The 23,434-nt window shown below is 41.8% G+C and overlaps 1 protein-coding gene across 1 annotated transcript; it reads right to left on the bottom strand.

Moving 5' to 3' along the window:
- Positions 1–5,163: 5,163 nt before the first annotated feature.
- On the bottom strand, positions 5,164–17,772 carry CCDC201 (coiled-coil domain containing 201). The gene is made up of 2 exons (XM_049893563.1): positions 17,272–17,772; positions 5,164–5,250 (listed from the first exon to the last, which is right to left on the bottom strand). The coding sequence occupies exons 1-2, from the start codon at positions 17,770–17,772 to the stop codon at positions 5,164–5,166; spliced, it is 588 nt and encodes a 195-aa protein (XP_049749520.1).
- Between the last annotated feature and the right edge of the window lie 5,662 nt (positions 17,773–23,434).

The raw sequence follows: 23,434 nt of genomic DNA, 5'->3' as shown, positions 1-23,434 counted from the left end.
CTACTATGCTGGGAGTGACAACTTGAAGAGGAATTGTGTTTTATTCATCCCCAAAAAGAACATTTCAAGATCTATCCTGAAGTACAATGCTGTCAGTGATAGGGTAATATCCATATGCCTACAAGAAAGACAAGTTCATGCAGCAACCACCAAGGCCAAAGATGAAGAAACAGAAGATTTTTATTAGCTTCTGTAGTCTGAAATTGATCGAACATGCAATCAGGATGCATCAATAATTATTAGTGATTGGAATGTGAAAGTTGGAAACAAACAAGAAGGATTGATAGTTAGAAGATATGGCCTTGGTAATAGAAACAATGCCAGAGACAGAATGATACAATTTTGCAAGACCAATGACTTCTTCATTGCAAATACCTTTTCACCAACATGAACAGTGACTATACACATGGAGCTCACCAGATGGAACACACAGGAATTAAATTGACTACCACTGTGGAAAAGATGATGGAAAAGCTCAATATCATCAGTCAGAACAAGGCCAGGGCCAGCTGTGGAACAGACCATCAATTGCTCATGTGCAAGTTCAAGTTGAAACTGAAGAAAATCAGAGCAAGTCCCCGAGAGCCAAAATACAACCTTGAGTATATCCCACCTGAGTTTAGAGACCATCTCAAGAATAGTTTGATGCATTGAACACTAATGACCAAAGACCAGATGAGTTGTGGAATGATGTCAAGGACATCATATGTGAAGAAAGTATGAGGTCACTGAAAATACAGGAAAGAAAGAAAATACCAAGATGGATGTCAGAGGAGACTCTGAAACTTGCTGTCGAACATAAAGCAGCTAAAGGAAAAGGAAGAAACGATGAAGTAAAAGAACTGAACAGAAGATTTCAAAGGGCAACTCGAGAAGACAAAGTATTATAATGACACGTGCAAAGAGCTGGAGATAGAAAACTGTCTTAGTCATCTAATGCTGCCATAACAGAAATACCACAAGTAGATGGCTTTAACAAAGAGAAATTTATTTCCTCACCTTTTAGTAGGTTACAAGTCCAAATTCAGGGCGTTGACTCCAGGGAAAGTCTTTCTCTCTTGGGGGCTCTGGAGGAAGGCTTCCCCTGGTTGAGGAGCTTTTCAGGTGTAGGGACCCCATGTCCAAACGTCCTGCTCTGCTCCTGGTGCTGCTTTCTTGGTGGTATGAGGTCCCCAACTCTCTGCTTGCTTCGCTTTCATCTCTTGACAGATAAAAGGTGGTACAGGCCACACCCTAGGGAAACTCCCTTTACCTTGGATCAGGGAGGTGACCTGTGTAAGCATGGTGTTACAATCCCACCCTAATCCTCTGTCATGGATTGAATTATGTCCCCCCAAAAATGTAGTATCAACTTGGTTAGGCTATATGCAGTTGTCCTCCATTTTGTGATTGTAATTTTATGTTGAAAGGATTAGGGCTCTGGGGGAAGTTCCTTGTCGTCAATCTTCCCCTGGTCTAGGAGTTTCTCAGTGCAGGGACCCTAGGTCCAATAAATGCACTCCCATCCTGGTTCTTTGTTCTTAGTGGTGAAGAGGTCCCTCTCCTCTCTGCTTGATTCTTTTATATCTCAAAAAAAGATTGACTCAACATACAACCTAATCTTGTAGATTGAGTCCTGCCTCGTTAACATAACCGCCTCTAATCCTGACTCATTAACATCATAAAAGTTAGGATTTACAACACATAGCATAATCACATCAGATCACAAAATGGTGGACAACCACACAATACTGGGAATCATGGCCTGTCCAAGTTGACATATATTTTGGGGGGACACAAGTCAATCTATGACAAACGGGTTAAGGAAATCTTTACATTCCATATAATGGTACAAGTTACATCCATGCTTATCTTTAAACGAGAACCTTTTGGCATTAATCCCAGGGTTATATTGTTTATAGATTCCTTATTTCCCCCCAAAGATGACCGTGAATTTACAAATCTTGGAGTTTCTCATCCTGTGCCTCTAACCTGAGCTAGCAGCACCCATGGTACCATGTGCCTCTGGGAATGTCCCAGCTCATGTGTCCATTTTTTCATTGGTCCCCTCTCCTCCTGAGGACATAGGGGGTCTTGGAGGAGACAAATGGGGTTTCTCCCAGTAATGCATGAAGGCAGCAGACAGGATTTGTTCCTTCTTCAGCCTGCTTCCTTGTAGCCAGACATGCTCAGCTGTACGAGGTTGTACTTTGAAACAGCCAAGTGAACTATGTTTTAAGCACCTTAGCTAGAGCACCTATGGATAATTGCATATACTCCAGTTGTATAAAAGTACATAATAATCCAATTTTGTTAATTCACAGAAGAGAAAATGCATCATAGATATCTAGGAAAGCATCTTATCCATAAAATTTACCGAGTACCTATAATTGCCAATCACTCAAAAAACAAGACTTCCCTAAGCCCCTATGTAATTTTTCTTCCTGCCTGTACTCATTCTGAATCTGAATTTCATTCTTTGCAAAAGAAGATGAAAGTAGCATTCACTTGACCTCATGTCTGAATTACTTTACATCAAACACAGACTTTGGAAATAGATCTCATGAAAAAAAATTAAAAAAAAAGAAGATGGAAGGAGCTACTCTGGAGTAATTATGTCTAAATTATGCAATTATAGGCAATTTTTCATCTTCTCTGTACTTCTGGGAAACCGTGGTGGCATAGTGGTTAAGAGCTATGGCTGCTAACCAAAAGGTCGGCAGTTCATATCCACCAGGCATTCCTTGGAAACTCTATGGGGCAGTTCTACTCTGTCCTGTAGAGTCGATATGAGTCAGAATCAACGTGACGGCAATGGGTTTGGCTGGTTTGGTTGTACTTCTGTGTTTTCTAATTTGAAAACTCAGTAAACTTTTATTGTTTTTAGAATCTGTAAAGAAGACTCAATAATTGTTATAAAAAAGAAAAAAGTCAATAACTTGAATAGTCACTTTATAAAGGAGGAAATAGCTCATAAAACCTATAAATCTAAGTAATAAATTCCTATCACAGTGAATACATTCTTACCACACATATAAAACATCAAAAGATGACATTTGAAGCAACTCTTCCCATAACTGCAGCCCCATCCTGCAACTGGATTCCTCTTGGGTGATCTCAGAAATCGCTCCCTGGGTCCAGTCACTAAGAACTAGCCCCACACTGATGAGCACATTTTGCTGATGGAAAACTCTAGACAAATGTGGGCTCGTCCAGGGAGAATCAGATCCTTGATCTGAAATACTTTCTACCTACCCTGCCACTTGAGAGTAAAAATAATAATTGTACCTTATAAATATTCATGGTTGTTATTCAGAGATGACAGTTCATTCCCAAACACCTGGGTCCCTGGAAGTAGAATACTACGCTGTAGGATTGTTGCAGAAAATGTGCAAAATTGTAAGACGGCATGCTCCTCAGGGTTAGGGGAAGGGCAGAAATTGGAGCCCTGGGAGGCCAAGCTGAATGTGATCCTGTGTTTATCATAATTTTTATTGAGTTAAATCTGCTTCTAACGAGTATAAACATTTCCACCTGTCTCTTGAAAAAAGATGACCATAGGCCTTATGTACACTTAACCCCCCCGCCCCCTCCACCCCGTGGAGTCGATTCCAACTCGACACTTAGGGTCTATTATTTCCTATTTTTTAAATTTATCCTGAGATTTTATTTAGGGTCCCTCCTTTTTTATTCAGCTGTAGAAATAAACTTTTATCAGCACCCTTTAAAAAGGTAGACCCCTAATTACAGACTAAGGAGCTCTGGTGGTGCAACGGCTAAGTACACCGCTGCTAACCTAAAGGTTGTCGGATTGAACCCCCTCCTCCCAGCAGCTGCACGTGGGAGAAAAACCGGACACATCTGCTTCTGTGAAGATGACAGCAAAGGAAACTATGGAGCTGTTCTACTCTGTAACACATGGGGTTGCCATGAGAAGGAATTGACTCAAAGACACCTAACAACAATTGCAAACTAGGTAGGGAGGGCCATAGAGGCATGTATAGAAGGAGCTAGAAATAGTAAAAATTATTTTCTTTTTAGAAAAATTCTTTTAAAGGATAAAGCTTTTACAAGAATAAAATCTAGCTTTGTATTTAGTCACTGTAATGTGTCCATAAGAAAGATAACTCTTGGAGACATCTGGACTTGGAAGGTTTAATGCTGGTTTTCTGTGCTAAACTGGAGGTCCAGTTTCTTCTTCTCACAGGATAAAGGTAAATAAATTGATGAGCACGATACTTATCTCTCAGCCATCCTAATCGTGGACAATTGTTTTATGTTTCCTCAGGAAACTCTTCAGGCCAGACTCCAGCAGATGTTCTTGGAAGGCCTAGATTAATTTCCCTACCACAGGATAGAAAATCAGAGCTTGGGGCTTCACCCCACACTCCTCCTCTCCCCATTCTTTACTGTGACCTTGGCACATGACCTCAACAATTGCCCTAAACTCACCTAGGGGTGTGTGTGTGTGTGTGCGCCCATGCGCGCGCACCCATGTACAAGTGGTTTAATTCAACAGCTCCCCACTTAGCCTTGAATTTCTGAGAGTTTGTTGAACACGAGCCTGGAACTGTTCAGGGAACATGACATGCCTCCATTTCACAGAGTTTGCTCCGTGTTCCTTATATCTCTGATGAGCCGTGTGGTCTTTGTTTTTTAAACTGAGGCTCAGACATGCGCAAGACAGTAGAGCATGTGGGGCTCAAACTACCCAGTGTCTTTTACTTCAATTAAAAAAAAAAAAAAGAAAGAAACCTGTTGCCAGCGAGTTGATTCCAACTCATAGTGACCGTACCAGACAAAGTAGAACTGCCCCATAGGATCTCCAAACAGTGGCTGGTAGATTCAAACTGCTGACCTTTTGGCTAGCAGCCCAGCTCTTAACCACTGCACCACCAGGGCTCCCCTTCAAATTAAAGAACATACAAATTCCAATCTTCTTTTAATTTCCAGCTTTCTCCTCTCTGCCTCAGTGGGCACCTCTGAGAGCCACATTTACAACCTGAGTAACAAAGTCTTTGACCAGTTCCTCCCCCACCTCACCTCTGATGTGAGAGGGGCAGTGAGTGGGCCTTGTGGAGGCTGACTCCAAAGAGCCCTGAGAGGAGCTGGTGTTTACTGGAGGTTGAGTCAGGCCCAGACAACAGGGTTTCTGAGCAAATGAACTTTATTGTGGGGAAGTGCTCACTCAGGTTCGATGGTTAGCTCATAATGGACAGCTTCTTCAATGTTCTGAAGCAGGCGGGCTTCCCACTGCCTCACTCTCTCCATCTGTTGAAAGGAAAAGCAGTTCTGAGAATAGAGTCTACCCCATAGGAACATGTGTCTTTATTAGAGACCAACTCTTCCAATGTCCAGCTTGCTTGGGAGGAGAAAATTCACCCCACCAACCTTGGATCAGGTCAGCCTACAAGCCCCATGCACTGCACCGCCAGGCACAGTGACCGCAAACCTGAGTCAGTGTATGTCCAGTGGGCCAAATCTTGTACAGGAGCTAGGCAGCTGAGTGTGTAAAATGAGTGTGACAAGGACCAGACCAGAGAGCCATGCCCAATGACAAGGGCATGGAGGGAAAGCAGGTGGCCTGAGGGAGTGGAGGGAGTGGGAACAACGTACGTGGAGGAGGAACATCAGGGGCCTGTGGACACATGTCTGCAAAGCTTAGTTCTAGCAAATGATCTCCCAACTGTCCTCTAGAGCCCAGCTCTGCCAGAGAGGCCCCCTGTAGAGCAGCTGCAGCAGAAAAGAACCAAGGGGGACCCCAGACTGCTCATGGGAGATGGGGGGGAGGAGCAATCCTGATGCTTAAACAATATCACAAGTCGAATGCTCTGTAGGACCCAGGGAGCCCTGGAGGGATTTCAGGTGCTTGAAAGGCTGCTTGGGGTGGACCACAAAGGATGAGATTGGAGAGAGGAGAAGGGAAATGTGGCTGGAGTGAGCTGCTCAGGCAGGATGGGTCCACATTTGGCCAGTGCACCTCCCACACACCACAGTAGGGTATAAAAATAGAAGCGAGGAGGAAGAGCAGTGTCAGTAGTGCAGGGTGGAATGTGAACAGGTGAGCAGCACCTGATTCAGCAGATCTGCAAGGGCTGAAAACCTCAGCCTGGTCAGAGGGGGACCAAGAGCAACTAGCTCCTAGGGTCAGAGGAGCCACAAGCTCCAGGCATCACTGCCAGACAGGCTGGAGACTGCAGGATGGGGGAAATGTCAGCAGGAGTCAGAGGTCAAACTTCAGGGGATGCTGGGCCAGAGTAGCTCAGCCACTGTCATAGTCATGCAGGCTATGCAGCAGACACCATTCGGATCACAACCATCAGAGATCTATACAGTTGTCATAATGATTGTCTAGCAGGTAGCTGTAAGATGCCTCAAGGAAGAGACAATTGTCTCAGTGTGCATACAGCTGCCACATGGGCCAGTAGCAGCACTGCTTGTCTTGGGGACACCAGGCATAGCTGGGGGCAGGTGGGGTGCTACACTAGAAATTGGAGGGTTTGTGAAAATGTATACCCAACAAGGAGAACGGCAGGTCTCTTCCCTTCTTCAGCTCCCAGAACACTCCTGCCAGGTTTATCCCTCTGCCAGGAAGAGCAAGGAAATTCATCTGAGGGACACTGACCAGCAAGAGGAGATTTATCAGCACAGGTAGGTCTCAGACAGTGAAAAGGCAACTTATCAGCTTGCCCCCTGTGGCATGGCTGCCTATGCAATGGCACGCAGAAGTTCTGAGTAGCAGTATAATGGCCTGCTCCCCATATGAAAGGCAAGCAAACATGAGACCAGAGCAAACACAGCATATAGAATGTCAGAGACACCCACCTTACGGCCTATCCCTCCAGAAGGGTGAGCAATGACAAGGAAACAAGGAAAAAGGGCTACAACAAAGGAACTTTCTGGAATAGGAGAGAAGATAAAATCAGGGTATAAAACCTTGGAAGATAAAACAGAACCAAACCCAAATGCACTGCTGTTGAGCCAATTCCGACTCATAGCATCCCTATAGGACAGAGTAGAAGTGCCCCATAGGATTGTAAATCTTTACAGAAGCAGACTGTCATATCTTTCTTCTGTGGAACAGCTGATGGATTCAAACTGCTGACCTTTCAGTTCGCAGCTGAGCCCTTTAACTACTGCACCACTAGGGTTCCTTAGAACCAAGCAACGGTCCTAAATAGTGGTGTAAAAAGGCAAGATAGGAAATTTAAAATAAAATGTAAGATAATCAATCCAGGATGTCTAACATCTACCTACCAAGAATTACATAGAGAGAATAGAGAAAATGGAGTCTAAAACTATAAATAGTGCATGAGGAAGCAGAGCCAACATGGCACTACCGACAAGCACTACGTCGTCCCTCCACAGCAAAGACCTGAAAAACTAAGTAAGACAGAGACAAACGTCAGTCCTGGAACCCTAAGCATCAAATGAAGAGATAATGAAGTCAGCCAACCACCAAATGGAATAAGAAACTGACAGAAAACAGGGGGCGAGGAGAGATATGTGTGGAGGTTCTCTATCAGCTAACGCAGCTGGATTTGCCATCTTGGACTCCTGTTGAAGATCGGCAGAAGGGAGTATGGGAAAGCAACTTCATGAGCTCCCAGCAGGAGGCAGAGCACTTGGTAATGAGCAATACATGCTTTCCCACCCCCCACCCTTCTCCCCACTGCTGCTTGGCATCCACTGCTTCCTAGCTTGGCCGGCCAGGAAGAGCAGGGTCTGTGCTGTTTGGATTTGCCCTGCACACATCGGAGATTGGTGGACAGGGAGTACAGGAAAGCAGCTTCACGGAGCTTCCAGCAGAAGATAGAACACATGGTAACCAGTGATATAAGCTTTCCCACCCCACCCTTCTTCCCCACAACCCTTGGCCTCCACTACTTCTCTCTGGCTGCAGTCTCTAGGCTGGAAGGACCCGTGCCAGTTGGATTCACCCTGCCCACACTGGCTGGTGCCATCAGTGCCATTTGTGTGTTGCTCTTTTCTGCTTCTTTTGCTTTCCTCCCTGCCTCTCACAACCTCCCACTCCTTTCTCTCGAACACCTGGCTCTGTGTGCCAGCTTTGGTTCTTCTTGAAAGGTTGTGAAGTGCCACTTGGCTGGGGAACTGCTTCCCCTGGACCACACTGCCACACTAGTGGGATTCCCTGGAGCCTTTTTGTTGTTGTTCTGTTTTTTTTCTTTTTCTTTTTGTGACTTGGGAGCCCCTTCTAGGCAGGTTGTACTGCTTGGCTTCGGAGCCACTTCCCTGGTCTGTGCAGCCATGTCAGTGGGATTCCCTGGGGGCATTGACTTTTTTTTTTTCCCACTTTGTTTTGTTCCGTTTTACTTTGTTTGTTTGGTTTCTTTTTCTTTTTGTGGCTTGGGAGCCCCTTCTAGCTAGGCTGTATTGCACGGCCTGGGAGCCACGTTCCTGGTCTTCGCAGCTGCACCAGTGGGATCCCTGGGGTCTTTTCTTTTTTTGTAATTTTTATTTATTATCTTTTTTTTTCTTTCTGTTTTTCTCCATTTCTCAGTTTCTTGTCTCTCCACTCCAATGACAAGCTCCCTTAGCACTCTTTTTTTTTGTTTATTTATTTTTGATTGTTTTTGGCTCTGGTTTCTCTTTCTTCTCTCTCTTCTTTTGCTATACCCATGTTGCTCCACACATCACAACTTCCCACCTCCTTCCTGCCTACCTGCACCATGCCTGATCATCAACACCCCCGAGCAGCACAGGCACAGCCTACTGGAACCTGCCCTTCACTGATTCCCAGCTCTCCTATCAGCCCTAGTACATGCCAGAAACAACCCACCCTAGCCTCTCCCCTTCAGCTGGACTTGCCCTGATGCACCACAGCTGAGTGACTGGCCCTGCCCATTGGATAAAGAGGTGAAAAGTATCATGCCCACAGACAAGCAAACAAAAAGAATGCACAGCCTGCCTGCTCAGACATAAACAAATTTTTAAAAAACAGGATGAAACAAACAAATCTACAATCAATAAACAAGTAACTAATAAAGATATGCTGAAGACAGCAGACAATATCAAAACATATTAAAAAAAAAAAAAAGGACAGGATGGTTCCAGTAGACATCCAAATAAAATACCAGATGACTTTCCAGTAGAAGAAAAGGCACTAGAACTCCCTGATAGGGATTTCAAATCTTTAATATTCAGAGCTATTCAAGAGTTGAAGCAAACAGACAAAAATGAGGAAAAAATAGACAAATTCATAGAAAGTGCACATATTCATGGAAAATACAGACAAAAAACGGAAGAATTCAGGAAGAAAAAGCCAAAATAAATTCACAACTAGAAATCATACAAAAACAACGATTAGAAACCCAAAAGATAAAAAATAAGATTTCAGAAACGGACATTGTCACAGAAGGATGAGAAGCAGATTTGAAACAGTGGAAGATGGGATCAGCGAAATTGAAGAAAAACACTTAGATACAATTTTGTGTGAGGAAAAATCAGAAAAAAGAATGAGGAAAAATGAAGAAACCCTGAGAATGATGTGGTATACAATCAAAAGCAAAAGTTTTGAGTCATTGGAGTTCCAGAACAGGGGGAGAAAATGGTAAACACAGAGAGGATCATTGAAAAATTGCTGACAGAAAACTTTCCTAATATCATGAAAGATGAAAAGCTGACCATCCAAGAAGCTCAACGAGCCCCACATAAGATAGACATATCATAGAAAATCACCAAGGCATATCATAATCACCCTTGCTAAAACTAAAGACAAAGAATCCTGAGAGCAGCTCGAGAAAAACAAAGTCACATGCAGAGGGGAAAAAAAAATAAGACAAAGATCTGAATATTTGGCAGAAACCATGCAGGCAAGAAAGCAATGGGATGACACATAAAACCTTGGAAGAAAAAAAAACTGCCAACCAAGAATAATATATCCTGCAAAACTCTCATTCAAATATGTTGGTGAAATTAGGACATTTCCAGATAAACAGAAATTAAAGGAATACGTAAAAATCAAACCAAACTTACAAGAATTATTAAACGGAGTCCTTTGGTTTGAGAACAAACACCAACAGACCATAGCCTGAATCTAGGACACAAAATTGTACCAGCTGGATACCAACTTAGGAAATGAACTCTCAAAGACTATCCAAAACCAAAAAAAAAAAAAAAATCACTACAAGAACCAGAGAAGTTAATCTATAAATGACAACAATGTCAGAAAAATAAAAGAGGGAATAAATGGTGTAGGTATAGGACTTTCTAATGGAGAGAAAGTCAAGGCAATACCAAGTAACAATAGACTGGTTCAAACCTAGGAAGATAAGCATAAACTTCAAGGTAACCACAAAGGAAGTTAACAAACCTACTCATCAAAATAAAGAAGAAAACATAAAGTCACACACACACACACACACACAAAATCTACAAAAACAAATGAAAAAAAAAAAAGGTCCACACACAAAAGGAATTCAGTACAGGAGAGTAAGAGTAACAAAGAAAACACCGGCATCACACACACAAAAAAAAAAGCCTACAAAATGACAGCAATAAACTCACACCTATCAATAATTACACTGAATGTAAATGGTCTAAATGCACCCATAAAGAGACAGAGTGACAGAATGGATAAAAAAAAAAAAAAAAAAAAGGGACCCATAAATATGCTGTCTAAAAGAGACACACCTTAGAAACAAAGATGTAAATTTATTAAAAATCAAAGGATGGAAAAAATATATCAAGCAAAGAGCTACCAAAAAAGAGCAGAAGTGGCAATACTAATCTCAGAAAAAATAAGACTTTAAAATCCACCATGAAAGACAAAGAAGGGCACTATATAATGATTAAAGGGATGATCCATCATGATGACATAACTATAATAAACATCTATGCACCCAATGACAGGGCTCCAAAATACATAAAACAAACTCTAACAGCACTGAAAAGACAAATTGACAGTTCCACAATAATAGGAGATTTCAATGCACCACCCTTGGTAAAGGACAGAACACCTAGAAAGAAACTCAACAAAGATACAGAAGAGCTAAAGGGCACCGATCAGCCAACTTGACCTCATAGATATATATAGAACACCCCACCCAACAACTGCAAAGTACACATTCTTTTCCAACACACATGGAACGTCCTCCAGAAGAGACCACATCTTAGGCCACAGAGCAACCCTCAACAAAATCCAAAACACTGAGATAAAGTATCTTCTCTGACCACAATGCCATCAAGGTAGAAATTAACAACAGGAAGAGTAGGAAAAAAAAAAAAAATCAGTCACATGGAGACTGAGTAACACCCTGCTTAAAAACCACTGGGTAATAGAAGAAATCAGAGATGGAATAAAAAAATTCCTAGAGTCAAGTGAAAATGAAAACACATCATACCAAAACCCTTGGGACACAGCAAAGGCTGTCCTCAGAGGTCAACTTATAGCAATAGATGCACACATCAAAAAAGAAAGGGACAAAATCATTAGCTATACAACTCGAGCAAATAGAGATCATAACTCGAGCAAATAGAGATCAGCAAAAAAAGCCAACAGCCACCAGAAGATAGGAAATAATAAAGATCAGAGCAGAAATAAATGAAATAGAGAGTAGAAAAACAACAGAAAGGATCAACAAATCCAAAAGTTGGTGCTTTGAAAGGAACAATAAAATCCACAAGCCACTGGCCAAATTGACAAAAGAAAAACAGGAGAGAACACAAATAACCCAAATAAGAAATTAAATGAGGGACATTACAACAGACTCAACTGAAAGAAAAAAAAAGGATCATAACAATATTATGAAAAGCTATACTCCAACAAATTGGAAAACCTAGAAGAAATGAACAAATTTCTAGAAACACATTACCTACCCAAACTAACACAAAATAATGTTGAAAATCTGAACAGCTCCATAAAAAGAGATTGAAAAGATAATTTAAAAAGCTCCCCGCCCCCCAGCGCCCCGCCAAAAAAAAAAAAAAGCCCTGGCCCAGGTGGCTTCACTGGAGAATTCTACCAAACATTCAGAGAAGAGCTTACACCAGTACTACTCAAACTATTTCAGAACATAGAAAGGGAAGCGATACTTCTGAATTCATTCTATGATGCCAGCATAACCCTTATACAAAAATCAGGCAAAGACACCATAAAAAAAGAAAATTGCAGCCCAATATCTCTCACAAATATAGATGCAAAAATTCTCAACAAAATTCTAGCCAATAGAATTCACCATTGTATCAAAAAAAAAAAAAAAATACACCACGAGTAGCATTCATACCAGGTATGCAAAGAGGGTTCAACGTTAGAAAATTAGTCAACATAATCCACCACATAAATAATCACATGATCATGTCAATCGATGTAGAAAAGGCATTCAACAAAGTCCAAACACCCATTCCTGATAAAAACTCTCAATAAAATAGGTATAGAAGGGAAATTTCTCAACCTAAAAAAAAAAAAAAAAAAAATTTTTTTTTTTTTTAATAAAGGGCATCTATGCAAAACCAATGGCCAACATAATTTTTAATGGAGAGAGGCTGAAAACATTCCCCTTGAGAACGAGAACAAGACAAGAATGCCCTTTATCACCACTCCTATTTAACGTTGTGTTGGAAGTTCCAGCTAGAGCAATAAGGCAAGAAAAAGGAATAAAGGGCATCCAAATCCATAATGAAGTTAAACTGTCCCTATTTGCGGATGATATACTATACATAGAAACTCCAAAAGACTTCACAAGAAAACTACTGAAACTAATAGAAAGATTCAGCAGAGTAGCAGGATACAAGCTAAACATACAAAAATCATTTGGATTCCTACAGACCAATAAACAGAATGATGAAAAGGAAGCCAGGAAAACTACCATTTATAATAGCCCCTAAGAAAATAAAATACTTAGGAATAAATCTAACCAGAGATGTAAAAGACCTATACAAAGAAAACTACAAAACACTACTGCAAGAAATCAAAAGAGATCTACGTAAATGGAAAAACATACCATGCTCATGGATAGGTAGACTCAACTTTGTGAACATGACAATTCTACCAAAAGAAATTTACAAATACAATGCAATCCAAATACCAACAACATTCTTTAAAGAGGTGGAAAAACTAATCATTAACTTTATATGGAAAGGGAAGATGCCCTGGATAAAAAAACACTACTGAAGAAGAATAAAGTAGGAGGACTAGCACTACCTGCCCTCAGAACCTACTATACAGCTATAGTAGTCAAAACAGCCTGGTACTGGTACAACAACAGATACCTTGACCAATGGAACAGAATTCAGAACCCAGAGTCACCTGATCTTTTACAAGGGCCCAAAGTCCATCAAATGGGGAAAAGACAATCTTCTTAACAAACAGTGCTGGCAAAACTGGATGTCCATCTGCCAAAATAAATAAATAATAAACAGGACTAATACCTCACACCATGCATGAAAACTAATTCAAGATGGATCAAAGACCTAAATATAAAGTCAAAAACTATAAAGTTCATATAAGAAAATATAGGATCAATGCTTGAGGCCGTAACACACAGCATTAACAGGATACAAACCGTAACCAGCTATACGCAAACTCCAGAAGATAAGCTAGGTAACTAGGATCTTCTAAGAATTAAACACTTATGCTCATCAAAAGACTTCACCAAAAGAATAAAAAGAGAACCTACAGACTGGGAAACAAATTTTAGCTATTACAAATCTCTAAAATCTACAGGAAAATCCAACATTTCTACAACAAAAAGACAAATAATCCAATTAAAAAATGGGCAAAGGAAATGAATAGACACTTCACCAAAGAAGACATTCAAGTGGCTAACAGACACATGAGGAAATGCTCAGGAAACTACAATGAGATACCATCTCACCCCAGCAAACTAACAGGAATCAAAAAAACAGGAAATAACAAATGTTGGAGAGGCTGCAGGGAGATCAGAATTCTTTTGCACTGCTGGTGGGAATGCAAAGTGATACAGCCACTGTAGAAAATGATATGGCACTTCCTTAGCAAGTTAGAAATAGAATACCATATGACCCAGCAATCCCACTCCTAGGAATATATCCTAGAGAAATAAGAGTGGTCACATGAATAGACATATGCACAATCATGTTCATCACAGCATTGTTCACAATAGCAAAAAGATGGAAACAACCTAGATGCCCATCAACAGAAGAATGGATAAACAAACTATTGTATGTACACGCAGTGGGGTATTATACAACGATAAAGAACAATGATGAATCTGTGAAGCATCTCAGAACATGGTTGAATCTGGAGGTCATTATGCTGAGTGTGATAAGTCAATCGCTAAAGTACAAATATTGTATGAGAACACTACTGTAAAAACTCATAAAAAGGTTACACCAAAAAAGAAACAATCTTTGATGGTTACGAGGGAGGGGAGGGGTGAGGATAGAAGAACACTAGATAGACAATAGATAAGTGGTAACTTTGGTGAAGGGTAAGAAAGTACACAATACTGGGGAAGACAGCACAGCTTAACTAAGGCAAGGTCATGAAGCTCCATAGACACATCCAAACTCCCTGAGGGACTGAATTACTGGGCTGAGGGCTGTGGGGACCATGGCCTTGGGGAACACCTAGCTCAATTGGCATAACATATTCTATAAAGAAAATGTTCTACATTCTACTTTGGTGAGTAGCATCTGGGTCTTAAAAGACTGTGAGTGGCCATCTAAGATTCTCCATTGGTCTCACCCCTTTAGGAGCAAGGAAGAATGAAGAAAAGTAAAGACACAAGGGAAAGATTAGTCCAAAGGTCTAACGGACCACAGCTACCATGGCCTCCACCAGACTGAGTCCAGTACAGCTAGATGGTACCCAGCTACCACCACCGACTGCTCTGACAGGGATCACAATAGTAATCCTGGACAGAGCTGGAGAAAAATGTAGAATAAGATTCTAACTCACAGTAAAGACCAGACTTACTGGCCTGATAGAGACTGGAGAAATCCCGAGAGCATGGCCTCTGGACACCCTTTTAGCTCAATAATGAAGTCACTCCCAAGGTTCCCTCCTCAGCCAAAGATGAGACAGGCCTATAAAACAAAACGCGACTAAAGGGGCACAACAGCCCAGAGGCAAAGACTAAAAGGCAGGCCCGGGCAGGAAAACTGGTAATATGGAACCCAAGGTCAAGAAGGGAGAGTGTTGATATATCGTGGGATTGTTAACCAATGTCATAAGACAATATATGTATTAACTATTTAATGAGAAACTAGTTTGTTCTGTAAACTTTCACCTAAAGTACAATTAAAAAACAAAAAAAAAGAGGGAGGGAGAGAGAGAGAAAAAAAGGGAATACTGCATGAAAACTACTCACAAGTGAAAGGGCCATGGAGTGCCCAGCATGAACTATCCCATGAAATGTCATCAGTATGAAACTCAGCAACACTAAGAACAAAAGGGGGTCATGTGAGAGGCTGGGGGTGGGGTGGGAATGTGGAGAAAGTGAGTTATATAAAAGGAGCCAGAAGATGGTGGTGCAATGCCTTCAGAATTCCAAGTTCTCCAAACTACCAATGTAAACCCTGTTGCCATCAAGTCAACTCCTACTCCTAGTGACCCTAAAGGACAGAGCAGAGCTGCCTCATAGGGTTTTCGAGGAGTAGCTGGTGGATTTGAACTGCTGACCTTTTGGTTAGCAGTCAACCATCAATGTGAAGAGGAAAGAAGACAAAGGAGAATTCTCCAAAAACGTGCCCCTTCTCAGGAAGCTAATAGAAGATACTACGAGACTCATGGTGATCCCATATGTGCAGAGAACTTCTCCATATGGCTTTCAAGACTGTGACCTTTCAGAAGCAGGTCACCAGGCCTTTCTTCCAAGGCACCTCTAAAGGGGTTTGAACTACCAACCTTTCAGGTAGTAGCCATGTGCTTAACTATTTGCACCAACCAGGACGGGAAGATGAAACCCACCAAAATGAGAGAATAGACCAACACAGGGATCCAGGAGGCAGACAATGGTCAGCCAGAGTCATTTGATGCTGGAGGATGGAATCCACAGGTGGTATGTAGATAAACAAGAAAAGTTTTCCACGCACTTACATTCCTATCCCTACTTCATCCTTAGTATAACTGAGCCAGGCATCTGTAGACAAAGATTGAAGAGCATATGTTAAAGGGAGTAGCACCTTGTTAGAGTGTCGGGACTGTAGGGAATTTTCCCTTCTGTGGCACTGGGTTTTTTGTTTTTGGGTGGTGGGGTTACACGGTTTAATGGTACAAAGCTAACAGATGGTGACTGCACATTCACCCCTAAGCACCCAGCTGGGAGGACACACACTACGTGCTCTGAGGTTTCCCTGCAGAGCCATAGGCCAGGGAGACTGGAGGCAGGTCAGGCCAGCCCAGCTTCCATGAATCTCCCCTGCACCCAACAGAGGGCTTCTTTTTCCCATCAGCTTCAACAGCTGAATTCCTGCCAGGTACCACGTGCTGTGGTAAAGATGGTACACTTGTCCTCTTGTGTAATCCTGGGAACTGTGCAAGAGAAGCATCTTTTCCAATGAAAAGGTAAAGATGGTCCTCTGTTCTGTCAGTTCACTGGCCACAGGGGTTGGGAGACTGTGATACTAGTGAAGGAGCATTGCTATCCCAAAGGCCTGTGCTGAGGAAGGGGCTCCAGGGAGGGACAGAGGAGCTGCCCTCAATGAGGCCCTCAGAAATCAAGGACTACACCAAGAATATTTAACAACCTTCTTCTTGAGGTTTCAGAACAGAATGAAAGAAGCCACCAAAAGGCACACCCAAGGGGGGGTGGGTGAGAAGCAGATTTCTTTTAGAAGAGGTAAATTTCTGTTATTTACATAATAGGTCTTTCCTGCCATTCAGCGTTTCTGCTAAGGCCTCAAAGCTGGACAGAGCTGGCTCTAGGATTCTTGTCGGCCAAAGATTGACGTCAGGGCATCCAGACCTGCTGCTGGTTTACAAAGAGCAGGCTCATTCTTTGAACCTCAAATCCTATCCAGAGAATGCAGGGATTAAAGTGATGCCTCAGGTTAGAGAACTTTCTTGGGACAAATGCCAGGAAGGAAGATGGCAGGCTAGAGCTGGACAGCCCCTGTCTGAGTCCTGAGTGACCCTGACAAGCTGTCTAACCTTTCCCTCTGTCCTTATCTGTAGGATGGGGCTGTGTCAGTCCACAAGGCCCAGGGTAGTGGAATTGTGAATCTCTCACACAGCACTGGTGTCTGTAAGCCCTCCCAATATCTCTTTCCCTTTCTTAATGGGCAGCTTCAGGCATGCCTCAGTCCCTGTTCGAGGGCCCGGAACGGGGGTGAAAGAGGAGCAAAGCCTACCACTGCCGCCTTCTTCTTCAGGTCCCTTTTATTCCTTCTAGCCCTGTTGGTGTTGGAAATCCCAGGCCACCCTACAGGCCTGCTCTGTGCTCGGGGAGACACGCTCTTCTGCTTTGTGGATGATGTGGTGGAGGTGGGTGGTTCTTCCTCAGGAGCTAATAGGCCCCCGTCAGGCCCTAACTGGCCACTGTACTCCTTGGAGGCCGAGACAGTGGACAGCCTCCTCTGCCTAAAGGAGGCTTTGAAGCTCAGCCCTGTCAGGTGGGATGAGAGGTCCTGGAAGGAATGTGTAGGCATTGGGGATGCCTCCGCACGCCCCCCATTACTCAGGGAGGAAATCTCTCCCAGGGGCCTCATGCTGTGGCTCAGCTTGCTGTCTTCAGGGGTGCTGTGCTTTATGAGCTTTCTCAAGGGTGATCCAGTTGCTAGAGATGCATTCTCTCCCTCAGACAAGTTCCACCCAGGAATCTGCAAAGCGAAAACACAGAGGGCCAGCTTCATAAGCGGAATATTTTCATTTAATTACAACCACCACTGGAAGTGGGGGGTGAGTGCAGTGTTGAGGTACAGTAATGACAGACACTGAGATTTAACCTGGGACCAGGACAGGACTGCAATCATTCTGTGCTCACCTTGCCATTATTATTATTACTTTGGTCAAAACTTTAAGCATCAGTCAAAAATGTGTTTGTTTTTTAAGGACAGGAAGAACAAATGATTTTCAGGTAACAAAAGTTTAAGGAAAAAATCGAAAACTGTCTATTAAATCACCTCAAGATACATTTAAAAAAAACAACAACAAAGAAAGCCGTAGGAAAATGCTGCAGCTTTTGTACTTGAATAAGCCAAGCCATCACAGCAGGCAGCTAGTGCTGACGGCTAGCAGGAAGTCGTGATGTAATTACTGGAAAAAAACACTTTACTATTCAAATCCCAAGCCCAATTATGATTGTAGCAATTCAATCACGGCCAATTTTTTCTTCCAAAAAAAAAGCTCTGATTAAGCCATTCATTCTCCTGTTACTCACAACCTCTTTTGAGATATTGAGGTGCTATACTTAGCAAACCTATTTGTTTTCACCATGAGGCATGTACCTTTGCAGTGTTCCTTCAGAACTTCTCACGTCAAAACATTGTGACAACGGACTTCGCAATTCTATTTTTTGTAACGATGTCTCATCAATCTTTTAGACACATATGCTAAATCATGCTGCAAGCTAGCGTTGCAGCGTGGCCAGCAAATGTATAGAGAGTTGACGTAACTTTCAAAGCAATGACGGATTTTCTATTCTATGTTTAACCCACTCGAAAGGAACAATTCATTCATGCATTTATCTTTTTGGTAACAAGAATAACATTTTCCTGTTACAATGTCCATCGCAGCCCACTGCATCCAAAAACTGATAAGGAAGCCATTGTCACAGAATAGAGGAGGGACTGCCACTTTTCCAAAAGAATAAAATTTTAAAAATGGAATGATTATGACATTTCCAGATGCCTGCTAATACTCTATGATTAGTAATGATATGTCAATTGCCTGGACAGAGCCAGCAACCAACAGGAGCCCAGAATTCAGTAAAAAGTTAAAGGGTAATGACTATATGATCTAAGTGTCCATTTTCTCAGGACTGTCTTCTGCAAGGAAAATGATTACAGTGTCTTCAGTAAGTGCGAGGAATAATGTCCCCAAGGTAACAGAATAACAAGTCCCACACTGCTACCCTTTCACAGACACATCAAAACAAGCAGAAACTGTCAGAACTAGCCTTATTAGAGCTCTGGTGAACAGTTGGGGGTTCATAGAAACCAAGTGAAAGCTTGTCAAAATGGTAGGAAAGCTTTGTTGCTTTTTGATACCCCTGTATCTGCTCAGAAGCCAGCTTGAAGCAGCAGCCAGGTTTCTAGCTTGGGAGCCTGATCCCTGGTTCTGGAGGGAAAGCAGCACACCTTCTTCATACATTATTCTGTTTGTTCAAATTGGTCCAGTGGCTACCTAAAATACTGACACAAAGTGCTAGTCTGTGTTTCATCCCTCTCAGAGGTCCCTCAGGGCAGAGGAGTGGTGGGCATGACCTGTGGCACTGAAAGGCAAACTGAGAAGACTGTGGCCCAAGGCAAAAGAGGGCAATTCGGGCCAAGGTCAAAAAACATGAGAGTTTCTTTGGAAAACTGAGGCATTCAAAGACACAGTGTGTAATTTGGAGAGGCATATGCATGCCCAGGGCAAGAAGCCTGCCCAGATAAGAAGACCTGAGGAAATCCGAGCTTCCACCTCAGGCTGATCTCTAGGCCCATGGTTAGCAGGGCTAAATGTTGAAGGAGGGCCCCAGCACAGAGACAATTTGAAAACCTGATAAGAGGCGACTTTTTGTTTGTTTCCTTCCTGCCTATTGTTTTTCTTTCTCTTTCTTGTTTCCCCTTTTCTTTTCAACCTCATAATTCAAGAAAATCTGTGTTACAATATTAGCTGAACACAAGTTAAAAGAACAGAGACTTCAGCAACTCACACAACAAGGAATTCAGTCTTTGCAAAAATAGCTTGGAAAAGTCACTAAACCATTGGATTACTATAGCTTTCAACAGTCCCTTAGCACTCTCCTCGCCACAGCCTCCTGGCTTACCCACGGTATCATGTATAAACATGGGCCTCCTTCATTCAGTTCAATCGAAAATTGAGCAGAGATTGTCTTGCTCACCTTCCTTGCTAATGCTTTACCTGATGCTCTGAGCAGAGAGCATGTAGCTCAGTCCACTTAGAATCTGCCTAGGTTGGGCATGGCAGGAAAACGAGGACCACAACCTGGTCTGTAGGTGGGGCATGACCATTTTGCTCATCTCAAAGGTGCAAGTGAGAGAGTCAGCTACCACAACAAATTGGAGGTACAGTGCACCATGAAGACGAAGCCAAAGGCAGAGGGAGACCCAAGGGCAGACCAGGAGCAGAATCTGAACTCATAGGGTGGCTGAGAGACTAGATTCAACCTCTTCTCAGGGGAACATTAAAGTCACTGAGCATGGAATCCACTGGGGGTTGTAAAAAAACAGCAGGGCAGGGCAAGACTCTTCCCAAGGAAGAGACACAGGCAGGCAAGTGAGGAGGCTAAGCTTCAAGGAAACCTACAAATCAAGTCAAATAAGGAAAATGAGCCAAGAAAAAAAAAAAAAAAAAAACCCTTCAGGAAATTTAATAAGTATGTTTAGGTGCTTTTATGAATTTGACCTTAAACCAAAAAAGCCAAACCCAGTGCCGTCGAGTCTATTCCAACTCATAGCGACCCTACAGGACAGAGTAGAACTGCCCCCATAGAGTTTCCAAGGAGCGCCTGGCGGATTTGAACTGCTGACTCTTTGGTTAGCAGCCGTAGCACTTAACCACTATGCCACCAGGGTTTCCATATGTTTATTAATTAGATGTGAATAAGCAAACCTTAAAACGGGCTGCTTTGCATGATCGAAATGGTTAATCCCAGACTTAAATTGATATTCTATTTTATTAAGCTACAAATAGGTTTGAAGCCTGCCTCTGCCTTCTACAAAAGACAAGTTGCCTTCCTGTGAAAGTGAACAAAGAGTGTAGAAAACTGAGTGCTCTCAGTAAATGCCTAGGCTCTAACTCACTCCCTCATAGCCAGAGCGGCAATGTTTACATGTTAAAAGGCTTCAAGTTGGAGCTGATCTAATCTCTCTCCTAACACATAGACTTTTACATTTCAAGGACTCCAACAGGGTTAACTACGCCTACAATCAATCACTGCTTGCTTTAGAAATACTGCCTTAGTCAATTTGTATCAGGAAATAAAAGATTTCTTTTAGGCTAGAAATTGATGTTAGGAAAGTTTATAGCTTGACAATCCCTTGTATCACCTTGACGTGAAACCATTTTGCCTTCATTTGCTCTGTCTGATAAGTACCTCACTGTTCTCGCTGCAAGCAAGACCACATGCTGTAGCCTTTTGTTTGAGTGGCTTTGTCTCTCCATTTCCTGGAATGATTTTGTCTTTTTTTTCTTCACTCAAATTCATGTTTTAATTTCTTGCAATGCATCATTCTAGTGTTCTCACTAGGACAGGTATCAGGAGAAATAAAGCTATAGTAGAAGTGAAAGAATGAAGATATTAGAAACCGTTTCTAGGTAAAAGTAATAATATAAAAACTAAGACAGGAGTAGGCGATACACAGACCATGCTTAAGTCTGCTAACATTTCTACAATAATTATTTAAAGTGACAAAAGCAATAAAGAAAGAACCAAGAATTGTTTCATTGTTACTAGGCATTATGGATTGATAAATGCTAAAAAGATAAACAGAAATCAGGGTTATATGAACTTCCAACTTAGAAATAACCACAAGAGAAATGAAGGCAGATGTAAAACCTTTAAATCATTAGAATGAAAATACACTGTCATAAAGCAAAATCACAGAGTCTGCTTAAAGTAAAAGCGAAAGAGGTTTATTGAGGGACAGAGTGAGTCAGGGTGGCACAGAGAAACCAGGCAGTTACAAAGTGCTCCCCCAGTCAGAGGCCAGGCAGGCTTTAAATGTTAAAATATCAGGAACTAACAGTAAAAAAAAAAAAACTATTCTGATTGGCTAGCTAAAGAAAGTTCTCCTGATTGGTTATTTTCGGTAAATCACTAAGGACATGGCCAGGCAAGTTCCTTGTGTAAGCACCTTTCTGCATACTAGTTAATCCACTTTTAACCACATTATTTCTGAGGGTAAGCTGCCCCTCCCTTGTTTACCCACCAATAGTCATGGGTCACCTCAGAAGCAGAAGCAGAGCCAGGACAAAATGGAGTCCAAGTCAGATCTTGTGTAAGCCACTTCAGTCATGCCTAGTACCCCAGATTTTAGAGTGCCCCTATACAACTTTTTCTATACAATGCAAAGAGAAAACACAAAGTATTGAAAGAAAATCATATATTTCCTCATTAAAACTGTTGAATAGAAAAATCAATAACAGATATCTTACTTTGATTTTAAGGTTTTTCTTATTCATGAAACCATAAAATGCCTGATCTGAACTACAGAAGCCTACCAGAAACTGCTCTACAGCAATGTAAATTTGTCTTAATCTGCTAGAAAAGGATATTGTCAAACCATTACCTCCTAATTTAAATCTCAAAAATCATTATGCAGCTGGTGGGTAGAGGGCCAAACTGTTAGCAGCTACGCCAGAAGTAAACTGTTATCAGTTAATCTAGTAAAGGGGGGAAGATAGGGTTCTGATCAATCATATTATGATTAGCCAATGGCTGGTCCTCCTCTTCTCTTTATAAGCCCCATTGTACCTAGCTTCTTTGAGCAATTTCCTTTTTCTGGAAGCAAAATGGTCTCCCTATATGCATGTAGAATAACTGCTCAGAATAAACCTTATGTTCAAATTTCAGTGAGTTTTGATTATTTTTAACAAAACAAAGCATAAAAAAATAACTAAGAGATGCCAGAACTAAAGGCCAAACACATGTGTTATGTCAAGAACGACAGGCAGAATAAACCACCTATTTAAAGATTCTCAGATTGGATTAGGAAGCAAAAACCAACCATACACTGCATACAATAAGATGCATCTAAAAACAACAACAAAAAAAGTGCTTCGAAAAGTTTTAAAATGGAGTAATGGGCAAAAGAAATATCAGGGAAGTACGAATGGAAAAAAAAAAAAATCAAAGATGTCAATATATCAGACAGGGTTGAATCCACAACAAAATACATTAAATAAGACAAAAAAGCAAACAAAACCAAAAAGTACACTGTAATAAAAGATCAAAGTCAAAATGCATTTGTGTTAAGATTATCTTTGTACCATATAACATACTATCAACGGTCATAGAGCGAAAATTCTGGGAAATATAAGGAGAAATAGAAATAAAGCAATAGTTGAGTGTAATTCATGCTAGCTCATGAAGGAAGAAGCTCTGGTTGGCACAACGGTTACGTGGCTCCACAGGAGAAAAGACTTGGTGATCTGCTCCCTTAAAAATCACAGCCTAGAAAACCCAAGGGGACAGTTCTACCATGTCAAATGGGGTCACTATGAGTAGGAATCAACTCCACAGCACCTAACAAAAGATCAAGCAGAAAAAGAAGAAAACAGATCTAAATAGCATGAAAGAGTATCCTTTTATCTGCAGGATAGTAGGCACTTGTAAAAGATTTTAAA

This window comes from Elephas maximus, chromosome 8, assembly GCF_024166365.1.
Source record: "Elephas maximus indicus isolate mEleMax1 chromosome 8, mEleMax1 primary haplotype, whole genome shotgun sequence".
Classification (NCBI taxonomy): Eukaryota; Metazoa; Chordata; class Mammalia; order Proboscidea; family Elephantidae; genus Elephas; species Elephas maximus.
Note: the sequence above shows the minus strand (reverse complement) of the source record. Positions and strands in the feature narration are given on the sequence as shown.

Bases quoted from the DNA above. Each gene is read 5' to 3' on its own strand.
- CCDC201 (XM_049893563.1), bottom strand. From the start codon at position 17,772: ATGAAGCTGGCCCTCTGTGTTTTCGCTTTGCAGATTCCTGGGTGGAAC. The intron at 5,251-17,271 runs GTAGGCTTTGCT...TCCTTTCAACAG, and splicing joins TGAAGAAGAAGGCGGCAGTG to ATGGAGAGAGTGAGGCAGTG.